At 37.8% G+C, this 24276-nt stretch overlaps 1 protein-coding gene across 8 annotated transcripts; it reads left to right on the forward strand.

Annotated features, from left to right (window-relative positions):
• Positions 1-3338: 3338 nt before the first annotated feature.
• LOC114310751 (putative magnesium transporter NIPA9) lies at positions 3339-23042 on the forward strand. Of its 8 annotated transcripts, XM_082922644.1 has the most exons (19): positions 3393-3744; positions 4739-4827; positions 8495-8551; positions 8652-8710; positions 13523-13643; positions 13901-14049; positions 14948-15242; positions 17819-17894; positions 18440-18513; positions 18795-18891; positions 19132-19258; positions 19441-19506; positions 19642-19808; positions 19974-20006; positions 20294-20365; positions 21041-21188; positions 21427-21522; positions 21844-21914; positions 22693-23042. In XM_082922644.1, exons 1-7 carry the CDS (start codon positions 3576-3578, stop codon positions 15168-15170), a joined length of 867 nt encoding a protein of 288 aa, XP_082778770.1. In that variant the 5' UTR covers positions 3393-3575; the 3' UTR covers positions 15171-15242; positions 17819-17894; positions 18440-18513; positions 18795-18891; positions 19132-19258; positions 19441-19506; positions 19642-19808; positions 19974-20006; positions 20294-20365; positions 21041-21188; positions 21427-21522; positions 21844-21914; positions 22693-23042. The 8 variants fall into 8 exon arrangements, with proteins under 8 accessions (XP_082778783.1, XP_082778777.1, XP_082778780.1 ...); XM_082922657.1 differs by lacking the exon at positions 21844-21914 and having other exon boundaries at positions 3339-3744; positions 14948-15628; XM_082922640.1 differs by lacking the exon at positions 19974-20006.
• Positions 23043-24276: the final 1234 nt, after the last annotated feature.

The raw sequence follows: 24276 nt of genomic DNA on the forward strand, positions 1-24276 counted from the left end.
CTAGACCCAGAACCAAACCCAGACCCAAAAAGAGAATGAGAGGGAGAAGGAAGATGGGTATGATCATCATCATGGAGATCGAGGGGTAGAAGAAAGTCGTAGAGAAGAGAAGGGTCGGATTCGATTTCTCGTCTGAGTTGATCCCACTTGAAATCCTTGGAGTGGCACTCTCCTACAGCTTCCTTGCTTATTGTTCTCTGTTGTTTTGTTTTGTTTTGTTTTCTTGGGCTCCAAACATAAATAAAGATTGAGATCTCAACAACACCGACATGTACTAATACAGATTGAACGTGGGCCGCACGATTCTCCTATAAGCCTCCTAACGGAATTATCAAAGTCTAATAACTAATATAACTTTGATTCTTAACAAGACGACACAAAACCTACTATAATGACTTGGGTTTATAACTAAAACTAATTTTGATCATTTATGTCACAAAAATCTTGCACACCACAAAGTTTAAATAAGGAGTATATCTTTTGGGTTATGAGAACAAGAGAGTTAAAACTTGAGGGCCTTTGAGGGCCTTTGAAATAAAAAATGGTAGACTCAATTTACTTACAAAAACATCACATTTACTTTGTTTAATTTAGACTTAAGCCAGCCTTAGTCATTGACAGTAAAAACCAACTCAAACAAATACTCATCATTTTTGTTTTGGGGAGATTGTATCATTGTTGAGAGAGAGAGAGAGAAAAAAAAATTGGGGGGGGCAGATGCACCAATAAATCTCAAATTTCAATCTTTTGATCCATTTAGTCCTAACTTAAATCTTATGAACCAATAAGTTCCACCCCAATGTTAAAAGACCAAATGACCCATGTTTTATCACGTAAAGTATCAAATCACATTTAACATCCATACATGTAAAACATCAATCCATATGTAATATTAACGTCACCAAAAAATGCACAAAATAATAATCCACTGATAGTTACCACTCAAAAAACAACACAACAACCACCACCCCCCCTAACACACCCAGCCCCACATACCACTGCACAAAAAAACGAAAAACCAACAAAACACCCAACACACCCAGCCACACACACCACTTCCCCCCCTCCCCCCCCCTCAAACACACCCAGACACACACACCACTACACAAAAACTCACCCAACACACCCAACCACACACACCACTACACAAAAACACACCCAACACACCCAGCCACACACACCATTACACAAAAAAACGAAACAACGTTCAACACACCAACAATCAAATTACTCACCTGCTACACTGATGGCCGTAACACAGCAAAACACCACCGGAAATGAATACAAACCCGGAATACGGCCGCCTCTAGAAAAATGTCCAGCCCCCCAGACAAAAAACACAACGCACACTCCCCCCAAAACAATGACAACTATGTTAAACAATTCAAAATGGAATCCCCACGATAATATTTCCTTATCCCCATCCAAAACTGAATCAGTAAATTAGAAATACAAAATCAAGGGTACACATGTAAAATAAAAAAATAAAAAAATAAACCCATTTAATAAAACATATAAAAAAATAGGACTAATTGGTGTACAAGAAAACTCTTAGGACCAAATTGTTTAACTTTTCTCCATTTAGGATTTATGGGTAATTTTTCCTAAAAAAAAATTACAAAACAAAAATACACTACAACAAAACTGACTTTTTACGGCACCACATTAACGGCATACAATAAATGCACGCTGTAGTTTTTCACTTTTACGACTTGCTTTTTTTGCACGTCGTAAATGCTTTTCCAACCACGGCGTGTCTATTGCGTAGGCCGTGAATGATAATAATGATATTTTTTTATGGCTCGCAATGCACGCCGTAAATAATAAAACTTTCTATGACGTGCATATGGCGTGCCGTTAATAAATCAATTATACACGACGCACACAATGCTCGCCGTTAAAAAGTATTACCTTTTTACGACGCACACAACGTCTACCGTTAAAAGTATTGCAATTTTTACGACAGACAATGTATGTCGTAAATTATAGAATCAAAACGCCAATTCAACAAAAAAAAAAACAAAAAAACAAAAAAAAACAAAAACAAAAAAATTTAGGAAAAGAAAATATACAACTGTTTGGGATAGTTTCTAAGGGTCTGTTTGGTAACGTTTACGTTTTCAATTTATATTTACAAAAATTTTATAAACTAGTTTTTGTTTATTTTTTGAAAAACATAAACTACAAACACGTTTGGTAATTGAAAAAATGTTTAAAAAATTTTAAAAATATAAAAAATAGTGAGAAATGGCAAGTGGTGGCAAGTGGTAGCGAAAGACGGTGGTAGAAAGTGATGACGGTGGGTGGTGGGTAACTGGTGGTGATGGGTGGGTGGGTGACAATGGCGGATGGTAGCGAGTGGGTGGTAGTGGTGGTGGTGGTGGTAGGTGGTGATGGCAGGTGGGTGGCGGATGGCGGGTGGTGGCGGTGGGTGAGTGGGTGACGATGGCGGGTGATAGGTGGTAGCGAGTGGGTGGTGGTGGCAGGTGGGTGGCGGGTGGATAGTGGATGGTGATGGTGGGTGGCTGGGTGGGTGACGGTGGCGGGTGGTGGTAGTAGGTGGGTGGCGGATGGCGGGCGGTGGCGGGTGGGTGGTAGGTGGTGACGGTGGTGGGTGGTAGCGAGTGGGTGGTGGTAGCAGGTGGGTGGGGGATGCGCGGGTGATGGTGGGTGGTGGCGGGTGGGTGGTAGGTGGTGATGGTGAGTGGGTGACGGTAACGGGTGGTAGGTGGTAGCGAGTGGGTGGTGGTAGTGGTGGTGGTGGGTGGTGGTGGCAGGTGGGTGGGGGATGGCGGGTGATGGTGGGTAGTGGCGGGTGGTGGTGGTGGTGGATGGGTGGGTGACGGTGGCGGGTGGTAGGTGGTAGCGAGTGGGTGGTGGTTGGTGGTAATGGCAGGTGGGTGGCGGGTGAGTGGTGGGTGATGGTGGTGGTGGCGGTGGGTGGTGGTGGCGGGTGAGTGGCAGATGGCTAGTGGTGGTGGGTGGCTGGTGGTGGATGGTGGTGGCAAGTAGGTGGCGGGTGGTGGTAGTGGCGGCGAGGGATGGGTGGTGGTGGTGAGTGGGTGGCAGGTGGGTGGTGGGTAGTGGTGACTAGTGGTGGCAGGTGGGTAATGTGTGGTGGTGACAGGTGGGGGTGGGTGGTGGGTGGTGGTGGCAGAAGACGGTGGTGGAAAATGGTGGCGAGTGGTGGCTAGTGTTGGGTGGTAAAAAAAAAAATGAAAACTTAAAATGGAAATATATTTTTTGTATTTTTATTTTTTAGCCAAATTTATAAACTGAGATCACTAATTTATAAATTAAAAATTTTACTAAACAAATTTTTATCTGAACTTTTTAAATTTTTACAAAAATTAAAAACTAAAAAGGTAAATATTACCAAACGGGAACTAATCATCAGACACTGGTTCGACGGGCATCCATCCCGGTACAACTCTTCTATTCTCTTCTTTGTCTCTCTCACAGATTTGCCCTAAACACATCTTATTTGGGGCATCTCTCTGTCTCCCTCACTCTCTCTCAGATTTGCCCTAAACACATCTCATTTGGGGCATCTCTCCTCTCTCTCAGATTTGCAAATGAGATTGAGTCGGGCCAAGTCGAGTTGCAGAGTTACTCTGACGAGTCGTCGCTCGGATGGGAGACCGAGTCGAAGAAGAGTTAGACCTCGTTTGGGTCGGCAGCATAGACAAAGCATGGCGAGGTCGAGAGGAAGAAAGGAACTCCATGGAGAGAAGAAGAACATAGGTACATTTTCTGGGTTGTCTAGCTTCTTTTCTTGGCTACCAAACAGAGTGTTTCCTTGGGGGCCAAACAGAGCATCTAGTTATGTACATTGGTTTCTTGATTGAAATGTTTTCTTTTTTTCCCTCTTTCGATTTTGTGTTTTATTAAGAACTACGGTGATGCGCATAGCCTCCTGAAAAATTTCACTAGTATGATGTAGCAGAAATGCTGAAATAGTGATGGTGCTCTTACTAGTGCTAAAGGCCTGGTGATGAGAAATGCACTTTGGATGAGAATGCAGAAATGCATATGTGCCACTGTCTTCTATGCTTCTGATGTTATGGGTGTCACTACATTATAGCTCATAATAGCTTGTCCTTTTTTACTTCTTTTTTTTTCCCCTCTCATGTTTAATTTCTTTGTGCAACCAAGTTTCTAAAACTACTCTATGGCGGGCTTTCCAATTGAGGCCGTTCTTCTCTTCTTCAATGCATGTATTCAGAATTTTTGAAAATTAAATCAAAGATATATAAAAATAAAAAATGACAGTTTTTCTCTAATGGTCCTCTCGGCTTGGTAAAGTGCCTTTTTTATGCCAGTGCTTTGAATTTTGGGACTATTGCCTCATAACTGTTTCCTCGAAAGAGCACATCGTATGTACAATTTCAGTTTACTATTTAGATTTTCCATCTATTTCCGAGTACATGTGATAGTTGAGATGGTTCAGAAATTTGGGAATTGGATACCACCTCTTGACTGAAATATTGCCTAACTACTGAGAATCTGAGATTGATCAGATTGAATTGTGAAAACCATGTCTCCTGCAATTTCCCTATTTTCTTATACAGAAGATTCTGGGTTTTGTTATACAATTGCCAAGTAATTGGTTGAAAGAATTTTTCAGCTGGTTTCTAAAACTTGACACTTTGAGGTGTCTCATAATTAGTTTTGATCTCTGTTCTCTTGATTAGGCCAATTTTAAGGTATAATTTAGTAATAATCTTTCTATGTGCAGGAGTTGGGGCTGGAGGGGAGGAACAACAGGCTTCTTCAATATCTATTGCCCATTTACCTTGGCTGGCGTTTGTTGTTGCATTCTTATTTGTAGGTATTCTATTCTATGCACCATCTAATTTTAGTATAGGAAAATCCGTCCAAAATGATGTGGTTGAGGTATTTTTGAAATTATGATTCATGATTGTTAGTGTTCTGGTTTGAAATTAAAGGACCACAAATTGCCACATAATTTTGTATGGAAATTATGTGCAAGAATCTGTTTGTAAAGTATTTACTGATTAGTATATTAGAACATGCTTTTGCTGTCTGAATTATACATAGGTGTATGTATCTATATATGAAATTCTATTGATGTCATTGCATTTATCCTTGCTGCATTGCATTTATCCTTGCTGCATTGCATAGAATATTGCCTTACAGCTATGTGTGTAAAGCAGTGTTACCTATGTCATGACCCTGAACCCGCCCCTATGGGTTAAGGATTACCTACGGGCTCAAACCAAAACAGACATATCTCATCAGAGTAAAGGGGCCAAACGGAAGCAAAAATTTAAAACTTTGTCCATAGAGCCGTGCTTATATACACATCAAAACAAACCATACTCATATACGTTAATAACCCACATCAAAAGTACAGTGCCATAAAATTCGTTACAGACAGGATCATCCGAACTAAGTCAACCCATAACAGACTATATACAAATATACACAAAGCCCTTGCCAACGTGACAAAATACAGTACATAACAAAATGACAAGGTTGGGTCTCATGCGTGAGACACAAGGGCTGACTCTCCAAAACCTTTGTTGTTCCGGATGGACTTCACTGGGGCTGGGTTTGGACCTCCCTTGGCTCACCTACAAACACATGAATGAGCGTGAGCGATAACCTAGTGAATAATATCAAATACAGAAGTTGTATAAACAATATGTAGAACAACATGCTCCAAACGGCCTTGGGCCCAATTTATATTTCTACTTAACATATATACTTATACACAATTTTGATCAAGCGACTGTAGTTCCAAACATACTGGCCTTTGGCCCATTCAGATTTTCATTCATGACAAAATGGCCTTCGGCCCGTTCAGATTTCCATTCATGTCAAAATGGCCTTTAGCCCATTCATTTTTGTCAAAACGGCCTTCGGCCCATTCATTTCTGTCAAAACGGCCTTCAGCCCACTCATTTATGTCGAAACGGCCTTCGGCCCACTCATTTAAGTCAAAATGGCCTTCGGCCCACTCATTCGTGTCAAAACGGCTTTCGGTCCATTCATTTATGTCAAAACGGTCTTCGGCCCACTCATTCGTGTCAAAACGACCTTCTATCCATTCATTTATGTCAAAACGACCTTCGGTCCATTTATTTATATCAAAACGACCTTCGGTCCATTTGCTTATATCATGTCAGACTTGTGTCCACAATCCCAATTAGCAACTCATGAAGCTTATAAGGGAATAAACAATTGGACATTGACAAGTTTTCAAATATCGATATTACTTACAGTGATCGGCTTATGGATTTGCCCTGGAGCTTGACCCTACACATTTCATGAACACAAAAGGGTTACTAACAGTTCAATCTGTTCTTTAATTCACATATTCCTCTTTAGGCTTTACTCTTATCTCTTTAACTCATTTATGATGCTTAACATATGCCTAAGAGTGCTTAAATGTGGAAGAGAATGGAAAACGAAACACAGAACAAACATACAAAATTTCAGGAAACAGGGTCCCCACTCGAGCGTGGGATTCCCCGCTCGAGCGGACCCAACAGGCCTGCAAAAGTGCTGGTTACCTCAAAATTGCGCTCGAGCGTGAGTTAGGGCGCTCGAGCGGAAGGCCTGTCTACAAAAGCTCCCCGCTCGAGCGTGAAATATCCCGCTCAAGCGGACATCCAACTCTGCAAAAAGTGCTAGGAGCACAAAATTTACGCTCGAGTGGCGGTTTCCTCGCTCGAGCGGACACCAAAATTCTGGAAATTCCAGATTGTGTTCTTGAGCTCCCTTCAAACATTCCAACCACATTTCTTGCATAACATGGCTCCAACTTCATCTATATTTGTACTAACATGATATAAATACCAATACACATCATCATAGAGCTCAATTTCATGAATTAACCACATGCATGTCCCAAATTGGCACTAAACTCAACTCCAACATAACAATTTCATACATTCAAGCTCACATCTTCATAAATTGTACATGCATGTGATGAATTAGCCACATTCTCAACTTAGACAACACAAATGGTGATCAAAACATGAGTTTCAACCAAAACTCTACATGAATCATGTATTTCAAGCTTATACATGCTATTTCAAAACAATTTCTTGCATGCATGCATATATCAAGCTTTAATTCCAACAAAACCAACTTAACTCATGCTCCTGGTCACAAACAACCCTTGAACACACAAGATCACACATTAATTTCATGAATTCAAGAATCAATACTTACCTATAAGCCCAATCTATGGCTAATTCTTGACCTAGACTCCAAATCTCCAAGCTTGAGTCACAAATTACACAATTCTCTCCCTCTCTCTTTTTGACAGCCGGCTCTCTCTCCCTTTCTCAAAGTTTGATCAGCCAAAATGAATACATAGGAGAGAATGGGAAGTGTAGTGCCCTTACCCAATAATTTCCACTAACTCATAATAATAATAATAAATAATTGGGCACCAATTTACCAATTTAATCACCTTAATCTGGTCCGAATCAATTTTTCAATTAAATTTCACCGTAGGCTCTAAAAATTATGCCAATCACAATGGCGTAATCGATTCCGGGTTTTGTGGCCGATAAGGCCCTCAATTTAATTTTCAAAGCAGATTATTCAAACAGATATTCCTACGGTGAACAGATAAAACTTCAAAATCACATATATTCGCATAATGGCACACAAAATCATATCAAAACATATAATCACATTTGTATTTGGGACCAATTAGCATAATACAGAACAGGGGTGTCACAACCTAGGTATTAGGTTGGGTTGCAAAGTGACTAGTGTCTAGGTGTCAAGTAAGCCTTGACATATGGATCTCATGGAATTGTGCTGCTAAGCAATACCAAATTAAATATTTGATAATTGCTTTTCCGATTTAAGATTATAGTGAATTTTGAATTTGAGTGCTTAATTATGTTTGTGAAACTAAAAATTAGTCTTCATATTTAACTACTTGCCCTTTATCATGACACTTATTTTAGATTTGCCTAACGGATACAAATTGTACAGCCTTCAGTTACGGAACTACCCAAGAAAGAAAGAACTGCTACAAAACATGGATGAAACTAAAAATTTTGATCGTTTGTTATGATGTAATGTGTATTATGGATGAGTAATTATACCTAGTTCATTTAAAAATCAAGTACAGTACTACATTGCTAGCATTAAAAAAAAATGCTGAGTTCTTATGAAGGATTAGTTGTTGCCATTACAATATAGTAATCCCTTCTATTTTGAGCCTTATTTTTTTGGCTCTGAATGGGCTGAGTTGCTGGAAGATGCAGTAGATTGTGAATTCCTGTTTCTGTTACTGATTTAGTTTTCTAGATTGTCACTGATTTAGTTTTCTAGATTGTTACTGCCCTTCTTTTCCTATTTGTGTAATATATTTATGTTGTATGGTTTTTCGCCCGTGCTTTATTTTGTTTGTCTTATCACTGCTATTAGGGTTTTGTTAAAGAAATTGTTTCTTAAATTTGTTGATATGATTCAGGCATTAACAGAAATCTTGTGACTGTAGGTACTACTTAACGGATGGCTTCGCATCTACAGACGTCACCGAAGAGAACAAGAGATGGTATTTTTTTTCATCCTAATATTATGTATTGTTTTATCATACTACAAAGCGTCTGCTTGGGATTTCCCCTTTTATGTTGTGATGTGCTTTTTCCTTGCAGATGCAATCTGAAGTTGTTGAGGAAATTATTTACGGCTTGGAATCAGGCATTTTGTTTGGGTACTGTCTCTCTATGTGGTTTTACTTGAAAATTTTTTAGCATGTTAATACTTTCTTCCATCTTTTGGGTTAATTGCACTAATAATACTGCTGTTGTCAAAACCTGACATGGATACAATCTTTTAAGAGACGAGGGGAAAAAAAATAAAAAAAGAATTGGAAATTCTAAAAGGAATAATTTGATGATGCAAAATGCTACCACTACACGACACACGAGTAAAACACCCACTGTTATTTGGGAGACATGGTTGGACACCATGACAAGAGCCATGTCATAACTGTTTTCCTAGTAACTGGAAGAAGTCTGAAAGACTCAAAATAGGTCATTATGGGAAAGTAGGATACTGTGTGGACCATTTTTGTTTAGAAGGAGATTTCACATGTATCATAGGGGACTTAGTTTTTCAGTTGGGCTATGTTAAAATTGATGTATGTATTATTGATTGATATCTGATTGATATATGATTCTGTTACACTTGATTGATTATATAGATGTAGGTTAGGTGGTGGTAGGTGAGGAGTAGGTGAGTGTAGTAGGTGAGTGTGTGGTAGGTGATGGTAAGTGTGTGGTAGGTGATGGTAAATTCTAACAGCCCCCGCAAACTCAAGGAGGATAGAAACTAACCAACTTGAGTTTGAAGAGAGGAACAAAACAAGAAAATACATAAAAATAAACAAGAAAATACATAAAAATAAAAAAGGATAGGAGACACTGTATGGTCGTGTCAGACCATTGGTGAAGACACTGAATGGTGGTGTCATAACGTTGTAGAGGACACTGTATGGTGGTGTCATAACGGTGTAGAGGACACTGGATGGCGGTGTCAGACCGATGTAGAAGACAGTTTATGGGGTCATGTCGGACCGTTGTAGAAGACAGTTTATGGGGTCATGTCGGACCGTTGTATAAGACAGTTTATGGGGTCATGCTGGACCCTTGTAGAAACTAACCGGAATCAATGTCGGGACAGTTTACAGAGTCTTGTCGGACCCATAAAGGAGCTAACCGGAATCAATGTCGGGACAGTTTATAGAGTCTTGTCGGACCCTTGTAGAAACTAACCGGAATCAATGTCGGGACAGTTTACAGAGTCTTGTCGGACCCATAAAGGAGCTAACCGGAATCAATGTCGGGACAGTTTATAGGGTCATGTCGGACCGTTGAAAAAGTTGCACCCTCAAAAGGTGTGCCCAAATTTGTCAAAAGGCGTGCCATCAAAAGGCGTGCCCAATTCATCAAAAGGTGTGTCGGACATGATGGCGAGGCACGTGAGTGCCTTGGTTGGCGTGCCCGTTTGTCGTCTGGCGGCAAGTGGCGCGCGATACGCGTGGCTACCTCGGCTATTTAACCAAGACGAAGGCTGAGGCTGAGGCATACCATTCTGAAACCTCTGAAACCAACCCTTCTCTGAAAAAACTCTGCCTCTTCGGAGAGAGAAACTGGGGAACACTTTGTAGCCCAGAAAATGGCTTCATCTTCCCGGAGTCTGCTCACTCTCTTTCCCGACCTCAACGAGTCAACAAGAGAGAGAACTGGAGCGGTGGCACTGGAACCTCAACCGAGTGCCCCGGAGTTTACTCCGCTGAACTTTCCGATGCGGTCTGTGGAGCAAAGAATGGCAGTGCAGTCGGATGTGGAGGCCAATCAGTATACTTTGAAGGCATGTGTGGAAAGCATGACGGCGGTCACAAACTTGTCGAACCGGCTGCAGAGTAGGACAAATGAGGTGCAGCAATTAAACTCCCAGCTGGCTCTGCTCCAACGCATGTATAAGGATGTGCGAGCAGAGATAAGCGTGCTAAGGGCAGAAAATAAGGAGCTGAAACGGAAGGCCACCGTGATGTTCCGATTTGGAGGGCCGCCATATGCTGCAGTGGAGGAGCAGGGAGTAGTGATCATGCCCAGTGGAGGGGGAAACACGGAGGCAACACCGGCAAGGGCCGCCCAGGACGGAGGCAAGAGGAAAAGACCGGCGGCAGAGTAGAGAAGAAAAAATCCCACCTGTGAATGTGGTTGTTTGTGTGTTTTTTTTTTTAATTTTTTATTTATTTTTATTTTTTGTTTTATTTTTTTTTTTAATTTTTTTGTTGTGTGTAAAATTGTGATCGGGGTTGATCCCTGAGAGGAATAAAATATGGTTTGGTAGGCAAAGCTAGATGGGATGAATGGAATTGAAAAAAGATTAAAAATAATGTGAAAGAAAAAGAAAGAAAGAAATAATAAAAATATATTTGAAATCAAAAATGAAAGATGGGGGAAAGAAGGAAAGTGGTTTGGAGAAAATAAATAAAAATAATGGAGTTTGAAATCAAACGGAAGAGAGAGGAGGATGTTTTTTTTTTTTTTTTTTTTTTTTTTTTTTTTTTTGAGATATAATAAAAAGAGATATATAGATATATATATAAAATAAAGAGATGAAAAGTGGACGGGTGGTTGTGGGTTGTGTTGGTGTTGTATAATAATAATAATAATAATAATAAGAATAAGAATAAAAAAATAGGTATGGTGGAATGATGGGTCAAAAACGTAGAATGGAAGAAAATAAAAAAAAAAAAGGTGCACATGGGTTGGAAAGAGTTGGAAAGAGTGGGTGTAAAGTGAGAGAGAGAGAGAGAGAGAGTATTTTAATCATTGAGAGAGGAAGTGGGGAATCAATAATATAAACAAAAGGGTTCAAAAAAAGAGATAAAAAAAGGAAAATAAATAAAGAAATGAAGAAAAGAGAAAAGAAGAATGGAAAAGTTGGTATAAGATATTGCTCTCTGCTGTAGTGGAATGATATGGGTGGTTCGATCCGGAGCAATGCGTATACTACGGATTTTATCAGCGGTCCCACTCTCAATAACTCATCATCTCCTTCCTCTCTCTTCGCCGGTGTGTGTGGTGGTGTCCATGTAACAAGGTTGTCGGACGCGCCGGCGTCGGCATCGGCATCGACAACGTGGATCTGGCGGCGGCGACGGAGCACGGTTGCCTTGTGATTAATGCGCCGACGGCTAACACCGTCACAGCCGCCGAGCACGGGATCGCGCGTCTTACTGCCATGGCTCGGAACATTGCGCAAGCCGATGCTTCGGTCAAAGCTGGGAAGTAGCAGCGGAACAAATATGTGGGAGTATCCCTTGTCGCAGTGGTTGAACTCAGTGTTGACAAAGGTGATGTGAAAGCCTCTTTGCTGGAGGAGTTTGGAGAGCTTGAGCATGGGGTTGATTTGGAATATATTTGACTGTGCCGAAAATTTGCTGCCCAAAATGGTTGGTTGTCTCTCTGATGGAGTTGGATGAATGTGAGAAGACTACACTGCATGATGTTAACATTGAGGACGAGATGCGTCGGAAACAGCAACAGGACCAAGAGGCATACGATGAGGATGATGATATGCATGGTGCTTGAGTCGGAGGATGGAAGCTTGACCAAGGGAGCTTATGTATTGATAGAGATGACAGCGGAATAGGTTGAGGTCCGGCGGGCGGCCAAGGTGAGGTTGCCGCCCGCCGGTGAAGCGAAAATATTAGGTTCTAAACCTGCTCTGATACCATGTTAAAATTGATGTATGTATTATTGATTGATATCTGATTGATATATGATTCTGTTACACTTGATTGATTATATAGATGTAGGTTAGGTGGTGGTAGGTGAGGTAGGTGAGTGTGTGGTAGGTGATGGTAAGTGTGTGGTAGGTGATGGTAAATTCTAACAGGCTACCTAATTGTTTGGCGTATTACCAAAAGGAGTGCTAGTGTGAAGTCCTTGTGGAAAATTACTTGTAGACGGATGGCATGAAGGACTAGATATTGCTTCTATCAGTCTTCTTTACACTTTTTCCCCCTGATCTATCACTGAATATTACTTTACCGCCATAACTTTAAAACCATACATTTGGATCCCTCAACTATAAAAATTGCTTCACTTCCACCCTTCCAAAAGAAGGGTATTTGTACCATTTTTGATAGCTAATGGTTCTCAGTGTACAGTATTGAAGTTGATGTGGTAAAGCGATATTCATTGATAGTTGAGGGGAGATAAAAGTGTAATTAACCCTTCATCTGCAAGACTGGTGGCTTTCTCCTTCTAGACTTCTTATCCAATAACTCATTTTTTTTTTCTTTTGAATTTTTTATTTTATTTAATCAAGAATGAAATTAGAAATTTAGTACACAATTGAATAACGAGAGAGACACCAGGATCAGTTCCGGTCGGTTGGTGTTGGATATAACATTTCTCATATTTGGTAATACAACTAATCGGTAGCATTGCATCATATGTTGACGGGGAACTTTTACATAGCTAAATATCATAATTTGATTCATCAATTGAAGTTAAAATGAGTTGCCAGATGCTGAAGTTTACTACATCGGTTTACCAGGGTGAAGTCCTGGGAGGTGTTAATGCCAGGTGATTTTTTGTGAAGCATCTTTTTGAGCGACTAAAATTGCTCTGAATGAAATTGCATCTGACACCCATAATCTAAATAAAATTGTCACAAAAAAAATACACAAAAACAAAAAGAAATTGCAAGGAAGCAGTGGTGTTTGGTCTTCCCTTTAGTTGGAATGCCTCTTCTTTTTAAGTAGATGTATAGGTTCATCCAGTGAGATGGCAGGAAACACTTGATGAATAGGTTTCTTGTTGTAAAGCAAATATCTTTAATTTGTTTGTAACTGTTGGTACTTTATTCAGAATTGAACATGTACAGAAAATGGCTGTTACTGGCTATTATTTGTACAAGCAGTTCTATTTGTTTGTGGTTTTGTCAGATTTGGTTTGCATTTTATTTTCCTAGTGAGATTTCTGATGAAATCTGATTGCAGGGTTGCATCTGTCATATCAAAGATGGGGTTTGTATTCTTGGACCAGGGCTTCTCCAAGTTGCTGGTTCCTGCATGCATCTCAATCAGTGTTTGTTGTAGTGGTACTGGATTTTTTTACCAGGTATCCTAATGCTTGTTTTACAAGCATCTCACGATGACCATCATCTAACATAAATACCACTCATTTTTTGCTTGTTTCCTATTTCACTTGACATCAATTCCTGTTCGGCATGTACCAACCATGACTCATATTTGTCATGTAGTTACCAGCATTGTCTGTTTTGAGTTTCATAAAACTAGACCACACCACATAGCGTTTTTATTCCAATTACTTGGGGAACCATAGTGATAATTCTGGTGTTATTCCTTTCAAAACAGACACGGGGCTTGAAACATGGGAGAGCAATTGTAGTGTCCGCATGCGCTGCTGTAGCATCAATTGTGACTGGTGTACTTGCTGGTATGCTTGCTTTGGGTGAACGATGGCCTTCAGCACCAATGGCTCGGCTTTCAGTTTTGTTTGGATGGTAATTTTAAATTTACTCCTAGTTTCCACTAGTAGCTTTCTCAAGAGGAATCTAAATCCAATTTTTATTCATGGATTCTTTATGGGTAAAATATCGTATAATGGGGTATTTACAAATCAATGGGAATTTTTTTGAAATTACAATTCAAAATGAGAAGAACAAAACTAATTACAAAGAGAAGGGAATCATCCATTTAATTTATCATAATGCCCTCATCTTCTTCTTCTCCTTCCCCCTTATTTTCTTATATATATATATATATATTTATCTTTGTAACTCAGGCCAACACCCCTACTCCGGGAGTGGGTGGGGGCTGGGGGCAGTTGGGGCAACTAGCCACAGATTTACAGGGAAAGAACATTGAAGAAAGGAGAAGAGAAAAGATGAGGGTATTGGTAAATTGATGGGGGGCGATTTCCTCGTCTTTGTGATTAGTATTCTAACACCCATTTCAGCTGCAATTTCAAAATGTTTCAACGGATTTGTAATTTTGTGCCCCATTGACCTCTGATACATTATTTTCACTTCTTTATGTTTGTAATTTGACATTGGAGACTGTAGGTGCTAGTTGATCTGATGTTGAGAATTTTATCTGGCATATTTTCAAATAACTTTTGTCTTGAAGTTTAAATTAGTAAAGGTCTACAGTCTAAATAATCTAATGCTAGTATTGAGACTTTCATTAAACTACGAACGCAAAAATCATGCATCAAGAAATGGTCGGCCTACCTTTGCTTTGCTGATTTAATGGAAGTCTAAATTCAAAAAAATAAAGTAATATTAATTAAATTCCTGCCCACCGGAGTTATTACTGCTTTTGTTGTATATATTGGACTGCAGCCAATTAAGATTTTTGCTATAAATAAAATTTTGTTCAATTGCCCATCTGTTATTGCAGGTTTTTCATAATTCTAGGTGTGGTTCTGCTGGTAACCTCGACACGGCTAGTGCGATACCTTCCGAGGCCATTGCGGTGTATCGTGCAAAACAGTGTTGATAGGAATCCTGGCCTCAAACGACACGGGTCGCTCCATGCCAGGGACCCAACGAGTCCTAGTGCCATCATCCAGGCAACCACATTGCATCATTTGATGTCGTCACCCTCTAAAGAGAACGCTTGAATCGAAAATTGCAATGAAATCGACGTATATGATTGAATCTTGAATAAAGCAGCTATACTGGAAGGCATGAAGGCTTTAATATCACACCCTTCATAGAACAATCTCTCTTGCAATACTTGTTAATTTGTTTCTCTTCAGTCTTCCCCATACACGTACAGGTTATAGAATCCTTTGGAATGTGCCAGTAAAAATTTATATTTCGAATGGATTTTAGTTGTGATTTGGAAGTTGTTCTCTTCATTTAAGTTATTTTATTTTATGATGTATTGCTTGTACTACTACTACCTATACCCACTGTTAATGCTCATCTAACTACTTGTTCTTTGACTGACTTTCTCTCAGTCTCTAGCATTACTGAAAAGTGGTGTATGGTTTAGATTCAATTATTGTACGATGGAACCTACAGGCTACACTTGAAGTGAATTTCAACCGCACAATGTTTTTTGTGGGTAAATTTTGTGAGTTCCTATCATTGTTGTTGACAAAATTGTATACTTGAATGAGCACAATTATTATTATTATTATTACACTACAAGAAAAAGGAGTTATGGTGGCGTTTTTTTAATGACGTTTTTTTAAACGTCACTTTTATTAACATTAAACGACGTTTTTTAAACGTCGCATATATCTTTAAACAAAACGAGGCCGTTTTATAATAGGAGACGTTTAAAAGCGCCTCCAAATCCGTTAGCCTCACGCGCCTCCTTTCTCGCTCTATTTTGAAGCCCTTATTTTGAATCTGAGATGTTATACGCGCAGATCTCGAGCGAGCAAGCGATCTCTCTCTCTCTCAACCCTCTCATTCTCAGAGCCCATTTTGAAGCTGAGAATGATTGTTAAAGCCTTTTGTAAACCCTTATTTTGAATCCTCACGCCTTCAAATCGCGCCTCTTGCTCACCCCCAATTGTTTCTAAACCCTTGAGAGCGATTTCGATTCAGAACGATTTTCTTTGAGATTCAGATTCATACTGGTTCGTCTTTGAGATTCAGAGTGATTTCGATTTCATCTCAAAGCGATTTTGATTTTGAAGATCTCTTTCTCGATTTCAAAGCTCCACCGACTCTCTCTCTCTCTCTCTCTCTAGATCTGATTTCATCTTTGGCTGTGCTTGATTTCTCAGAGTTTCATCTTTGAGATTCAGACATTCAGATCGGTCTCAGAGATCTCAGAGCGATTTCGATTTTGAAGCTCTCTCTCTCGATTTCGAAGCTCCACCGCAACCACCATCTGCACCGCCACCACCATTTGCACCAGCGAGGTGTTGATTTCTCTCTCTCTCTCTCTCTCTTCCTTCCCGTCTCTCTCGATTTGGTTATTGAAATTTTTAGCAAGAAACTTACAAGTTTAATCAGGATTTGTGAAATGAAATGAATGTGCTCTAGGTATATTCATGATGGTGAGTTGGTGACTAGAGGAGGAAACTTATGGTCCATTTCTGAGATGTTTTTAATCAACATGGAGATGGTACAAGAATTTGTATATTTCTGTGAAGCTATTTATGAGTAGAATCCGAATTCACTATTAAGATTAGCTTACTATGAGATGATGCTTTGGATTAGAGTTAATAATGAAGATAAAATAACAGAGCTCTATGATTATATTGCAACTAATGATGATGGTGACAAACCCAACTTTAAAGGTTTGTAATTTAGCAGATCTGTTTTATTGTTGTTTAGCTTGTTTAATGAGATCTTTTGCTATATTTTTTCACAATATTGTATTGAAGGTCACCAGCCAAAGCTGAGTTCGGCTGGAACAGGTTTGTTGTTGATTTATTTCTTTCTCTATTTTCTGAAATAGTTTCTATGTGAAATGGTTTTGAAATGATTTGATTTTTGTAACATCTGTTCTTTGATTGAAATGAGTTTCTGAAATAGTTTCTATTTTCTGGAGTGGGTTTCTGAAATAATTTTATATTTTCTGAATCTAAAATGGATTTTTGAAATGGTTTCCATGTTCATTTTGTTTTTGACAAGAGCCTGTGCCCGAGATGGTTTCTGAATCTATTTGGTAATTTGTTCTTTTTTATTTTTAATTCTCTTCTTTTTATTTTTGTTAACCTCCAAAATCCATATCCACAAATTATGCACAGCACTTTCTCCGTTGGCTACTCTTGATTGCTGGAGGTAAAATTGTGGGATTGGTCAAGCAACCAACCATTACATGTTGCATCTAATAATCCAATAGTTGTATTTGATTTCTTTGAGATTATCCTTTTATTTTTGCTCTGAATCTTATTGTTCAAGCTGACTCCAAAATTAAGATTTTGCAGAGATAATTGGGGATTTTTTTTGATAATATAGGTTGAGCCTGGGTTGCCATTTTTTTTTTTTTTTCTTCTAATTTCTGATTTTTGGATTGATGGAGTTGGGTTATGATATGGATTTTTTTAAAAAATTTATTTATTTATTGTTTTGTTGGATTTTTACTTGACAAAGTTTTGTTTTCTATGTTGTTTTATTGTTGGCTCAATATCAATTTCATGCATTAGCTTTGTTTGGGTAGTAATATATTTTTTGGTGATATGTAATTAAAGTTGTAATACTTTGGTACTAACTAGATGTTTGGGATTTCTATTTAATTGTCCTGAATTTGTTTTCTTATTTTCAAAATTTTAATTAATTTAGTTCTCTATTTCATGTTCAGAAAAGTTAAGAGCTTTGGTGGTAATGTGATGGTCAAAGTAATTAAATAACAGCAATGAGCTCTTCTTCCTTTGAGGGTAACTCTCAACTTATTATTGAAAGTTTTTGGTTTATGTTTTTTTATTTTAAAAAAATTGGTTATTTTTTATATTTGTCATATTTGTGAGTTAAAGGCTTAAAATTTTTGTTGGATTTTCGGTGATGAGTTTACAAAGTTAAAGATTTGTAAGTTAAAGTTTGCTGAGTTCTTACCTTACAATTTAACACTGAAGCAAACTCAAAATCAATTGTGTGATAATAACGTGCAGTCATTTTGAACATGATTAAACCATAGGGGACAGTCATTTTGATGAATTGTTTCTTGTTATTATCATGTTCAAAATGGACCATAGAAGATTATTGTTATTATCATGCTCAACCAGTCATTTTAAACATGATAGAAGAACATGATTAAACCTATTTTGGTTTTTTCTGTTTGGTTTTTTCTCATAAGGGAACACTTGGGACAAAGTAATATTTTATTTAAAAAAACTATGAAGCATTTATGGCCCACAATGTGTTGATTCCAGATTTCATAGGATTGTCATAATGTTATTGTTGCAATGCTTTTTGAAATATGTAGGTTCCAACTATGAAGCCATGGATCCAGAATTACAAGAGGCTGCTGCCTCAGCTGCGAGCAAGTTGTGTCTCATGGTAATCAGCTTGCAACACCTTCTTTCTTAGGAAATTTTGATTACAAAATTTAAATAGGAATTAAGGATTAATACTAAGTGGTTTTTTCCCTTTTAGATATTATTTTTTTAATATAAAATTGTAACTCTTTTATTTGTAATACTGTTCCATACAATCTCGTTCTCTTGTTCTCCTATACGGCTATACCTGAACAGAATGGTGAATGTTGTTCTCTTGTTCTCTTGTTCCATGTATCAAAATATTTGTTAGGCTCTCTCTTCTGACAAATTTTATTGCTGTAGTTCCTCCTATAAGCAAAGAGATGGGTTTCTTTAAAGGTGGGGCCCCATAAAAGATACCTTAGGCAATGTTCTGTAGCTTCTGAAGAGCATAAAAGAGGTAAGCATGGAAGGTCTTGTCATGCTTTTCAGTTATCAGTGTTTTAATAGGCTCCAATGCACACATTGTTTGAAGAATTATATCATTTTGGCATGAGATATAATGATGATGCTTCAAACTATTTTAGTTTCTGCAGACAAGTTGCTGACAACAGAGTCCAAACATATTGTTTTTTTTTTAAAGGGTTTGCAGAAACAGGGCATCTTTTGATCTTCAAATAAATCTGTGTAAACTGTGCAGATGAGTTTGTATGAAGATCTTGTAGCAGCTTGGGTACCTGCAAAACATGAATGGCCGTGGCCACGCCCTTTAGGTCAAGAACTCGTCAATAGATTGAGACGATGAAAGATGTTCAGCTATTGTGCCTGTATGTTGAACATTGTTCCATTTATCACAATGATATGAGCAGTGATATTTCTTACTCTGTGTTTTCTTTTGTTAACGCTGCTTATTCTTATTGGCTCAGGTTTCAGCTTATATTGTTCATTTTAGTGAATAACTTTGTGTATGCTGGCCACGATTCTAAATCTAATCATACCTTTGTTTCAGTTTCTCTGTGCCCTAACCTTGCCCGTTGGAAAACTAGTCATCAACTATGTTGAGCAGAACCACAAGGTAAGTAGTAACATTTTAAGCTTCAATTTTTACTGTAGAATTACAGATTGGATGGTTGTGAGCCCTAGTTGTTACGCTTTTTATAGCTGAATCAGATTAGTTCTCTATTGTGGTATTGAGACTTCATTCTTATAGGACAAAATGAAGATCTTTATGGCGAAGTATTACTGTGTGAGATTGCATGCTTTATTCGATGCTGGTTTGGCAGCTGGACTGGTAGCAGCCAAAACCATTGCTGGCAAATATGTTGACAAGACGGTTTTTCTCTGATTTTCCACTCCACAGATTTCAAAATTTGCCTGGTGAGCATACATTTTTGAATTCTTGCTATTATGAGTATTCTGTGAAAACAATTTTGGCTACACATCAAACACACATGTTCAAGTGAAATTGTGTTGCCAAGTGATAGTCAATAAAAAACCTTCGTTTTTACCAGTTACTCTAGTGACTAATCTCCAAAAAATTAGGTTTACTCTGGCAAAGAAGCAGGAGCATATTAGGTAATTAAAAATCTATTGTACCTTTTACCTTTTACATTGGTTTGGTCATATCATGTATTTAGTTCTCAATCTCATCAAGCAATTAAAATTTGAACTCTGGTATATGGATTTATCGGATCCATTCTGTTTGGTGTGTTGAAGACATCAATCTGTATTAACAATGTCTCTCACTAATTTTGTTTACATTGCAATCTTGAGCAAAAACCTGTGATACTCTTTAGAGTTAAGGTAATAAAACAACATTTAATTTTTATTATGTTGGACTGATTATGTTTTGCCTTTAACAGAGGACAAGCATTTTGCACTACTGCTGCTGTCCTGGGAGGAAGAGCTTGGCATCTCAGATATCTGAGAAAATTGTAATTTACAAAATTTTCATTTTTGTTGTATCACATTTGATGTCCTTTTTGTTAAATTAGCTGTAACCATGTAGTCTTGATTCCGATGCAGGTTGCACTTTCTCTACTCTTTAGAATTTGATAAGAGAGTATTGTCTTGAATCATGTAATTTGAGAAGTGACAGAATGGTGTTTTTGAATAGTTGGATTTCAGATGGAGTTGATCTTTGCTTATCAAAAAGACAAAAAGAAGTGATTGAAAGACATTAGATTTGAAAAATTAAATCTCATAGAAATAGCCCAATTTTGAGATGAGAAAGTGAAGGTGCATCAATTAGTTTCTTATGTCTTCTACTGATAATATGTCGGTGGTCCCTTTCTATCAATTGGCTCAAGATTGAAAAACTCTTGGATGCCTTTTCTAGTCAATGTAAAGAATAAGTGAATATGAGAGAAATATCAAGATTTAAGTATTTCTTTTTTACTATGGAATGGAGAACAAATGCATGTGAATGAAGGAAATAATTTGCATAGGCATTTGATTTAAGGATGTATGAATTTTTACAGATGTTAAATGAATGACCATATGATTATTGTGTTTTCAGTTAGCGTAAATGTCTATTTTTATAATATATTCTGTATTCTTTAAGAGTTGCCACTTTTTGAGTCCTTGACATGCTTTCCTTTTCCATTCAGGTTCTTTAATCGGTGCTTCCGATTGAAGATGAAGAAGTTTTGCTTGGACAATATGATGGCTACACTGATGACCCAACAGTTCTAGACAACTCAAATACTCCCACTTTTGCAACTATGATTCTGCGAATTCACAATGAAAGATGGGAAGGTGTGATATAAGATATCTACAAATTAATTACATATTCTTCATATTTGTATTTTTAAATTACTGTCGCAGTTGAGGAAGATAAACCTGTTGATTCTCTGCTCAGGAAACTGTTCTTTCGCACATAATTCAGGCTTAACCTCTACTCATGTTATATATTTCTTAAGCATTAGATTAATCAAAATGTAGTTCCTGACTCTGATATGTTTTGACTGCAATCTGTATGAATTGCTTGCTGCAGGTGTTCCGTTTATACTCAAGGCAGGGAAAGCATTAACTTCTAGGAAGGCAGAAATCCGTATTCAATTTAAAACCGTTCCTGGTGATATATTCAAATGTATAATCTCAGTCCTGCTTTTCAGTAATCTTCTGAAGTCTATATCTTGCTTGATTTGCATGTGTGATTGACGTCGGGGAAAAAAAAGAAGGGTCCTCTAATTGAAAAATAACAGAAAACAGGGTGTTCATGATAGTACATGAAATAACTGGACAATAGCTCGATGTGATTGTTAATTATCATGATGTGTATCCTCTACAGTTCCATGTACTGTTGCTTCAACGCACTCCATTTTTTTTGGCTTATGGTTATTTGGTCTATGCTGATTATGCATCAATTATTGGCTTGAAGACTGTCTTGTATAAATCCCATTTTTACTAGGTCAAAAGCAAGGAAGGAATGAAAGTGTAATCCGCCTGCAACCTTCAGAGTCCATTTACATGAAGGTTACGGTGGTATGTGATTGTTCACAGTATCTGCTTCAAACATCGCATTAATGTTTGCTGCTAAAACTTTTGAGTCCTTTGGTTATGAAACTCAGTTTACATTATAGAGATTGTTCTTTGTTTTGCCCGTGTGTGCTTTCTTGTCATAGGTTCTTTGACTAGGGCATGAACAAATTCACAATGTTTTAATTTTTTTGGTATGGACTGACACAGTAGTTTGAGATAATATGTGGATTAAGAGGATTAGTCTTTACCATTTTCTGTTGGGTTGGGGGAATGGGTAACGTAGGTATGTTAGACAGTTGAGAACTTGAACGTTAAGAGAAACAAGAAGAAGACAATAGGAGGAAAATTCTTGTCAGTTGCATCCAAATTGAATGGAGACCCTAACCTCATGGTTAAGTTACAATTCTTTTTTTTGTTGGCAATCAAAAAAAAAAAAAAAAAAAAAAAAAAGAATAGGCCTTATTGATTCTACATGTTCAATTTGAAAGTTGAGGATCTTGTTTAATGTGTGTTTTGCAGATAACATTATAACCTGTAGCTTTTCTAGTTCCATTTGAAAGTTGAAGTCTCATATACACTGAAGAAGGGAGCAGTGTTTTGAAATGATTTTAAGCACTGCAGAATTATTGGCATCTTTTCATTTAGCTGATTTTTTGTTGTCATGGAAGTAGTGTTTTCATTTATGCTATTTTTGCAAGTTCTGATTCATATTTCCCAATAATTGAATCACTTTGGTTGGATGAAACCATTTATTAATTACATTTTTTGGTCCAAGTAGAATTTGCAGGTTGTTTTTCACTTTGTTCTACTGCTGGGACATTTGCTGCTATTTTGGGAACAGTCGGAGCTGATTTTTTTGTTGAATTAAAATGGGTTCTTTCCAAGGATTGTTGTATTTTTCTGCTGCCCTATTCTGGAACTTATATTCTACTGGAGAGAGAGAGAGAGAGAGAGAGAGAGAGAGAGAGAGTCAATTTGTGTTTTAAGACAATTCTAATTGCCTTCTATATTAGATTGTTGTTGGATGATTGAGACCCCTGTTGCTTTTCTTTTGGAGTGGTAAAATGGCATGCTTTTTGGCCTTTTTGCTGTTTGTTTAATGAGAAATCAATAAACATATTGGGAAAACAACTATTTGTTCCTGCACTTCTCCCCAATTTACTTTATTATTTTTTCAGCACTCAATTGAGAATTTGTATTTGTGGAGATCATATGATATGCTTGTTTTAATTCCTTTGGTTTTGGGCATTTCTTGTGGATATGTATGTTGGGTGAATGGCAATGATAAGTTGGGAGTCTTGCACCACTGACTTTTATGTACATTAATGTAATAGGAAGGCTTTTAAACGTAGCAACTTCATATTAGTGTTATTTTTCAGTTTTATTACAGGATTTTTTAGTTCAATTACATAAAGCTAGCACAATAAAAAAAAAAGGCTATCGCGGCGTTTCTAAAAACGTCGCTAAATATCACACAACAGGTTGGATTTCTCAAAAAGGGATACGACGGCGTTTTAAAACGTCGCTAAATAGCATGGTGACGTCATGTTAACGTTAGTAGAATTTTTAGCGACGTTTTTTTAAAGCGCCATAAAATTATAGCGATTGCCACGTCTTCGGCGTTGGTGACAAACGTCACAAAAGGTTTTGACGGCGTTTTTAGGACCTATAGCGGCGTTTTTAAGACCTATAGCGGCGTTTTTTAAACGCCTCTGAATCCTTGATTTCCAGCAGTGTTATTATTTGGGTGTACCAAAAAAAAAAATGAATGAGCAAATGAGAAAACAAACTTTGCCAAGAATATCAATCTAAAATTATTTAGCAGAGTTGGTATTTGTTAGATTGTACCAAATTGGTCAAATAGAACCTGTTGAATTTAAAAATAAAAACTGTATATTCTACGGCAAGTATAATAAGTCGTATTACATATTTTACGGCGCGCAATTAACGTCGTTATTTGTCTCACCAATTAACGGTGTGCAAAAATAGTTGTAGAAAAAGTAACGACGATGCACAAAATTTGTCATTAAATAGTTTTTAACGGCGTACTATAGCATGTCGTAGAAAAAATAATAACGACGCACAAAATCTGTCATTAAATAGTTTTTAACGACATACGAAGCATGTCGTTGAAAGTGAATGACTTTCCATGACTAGTCATAATATGACGTGCGCCTACACGTCGTAGAAGGGTTTTTACGGCGTGCATTGAACGCCATAAAAATCCTTTTTTGTTGTAGTGTAGTTTCAACTACTATACCCCCGAAAAGACACATATGGTTTGTATCTAACAACAAAACCAAATTACTTCATAACAAAAACATCAAAAAAAATTCCCATAAACAAACACTACACAGCGATA

The sequence above is a fragment of the Camellia sinensis genome, chromosome 1, assembly GCF_055761805.1.
Source record: "Camellia sinensis isolate YWXY chromosome 1, ASM5576180v1, whole genome shotgun sequence".
NCBI classification, from domain to species: Eukaryota; Viridiplantae; Streptophyta; class Magnoliopsida; order Ericales; family Theaceae; genus Camellia; species Camellia sinensis.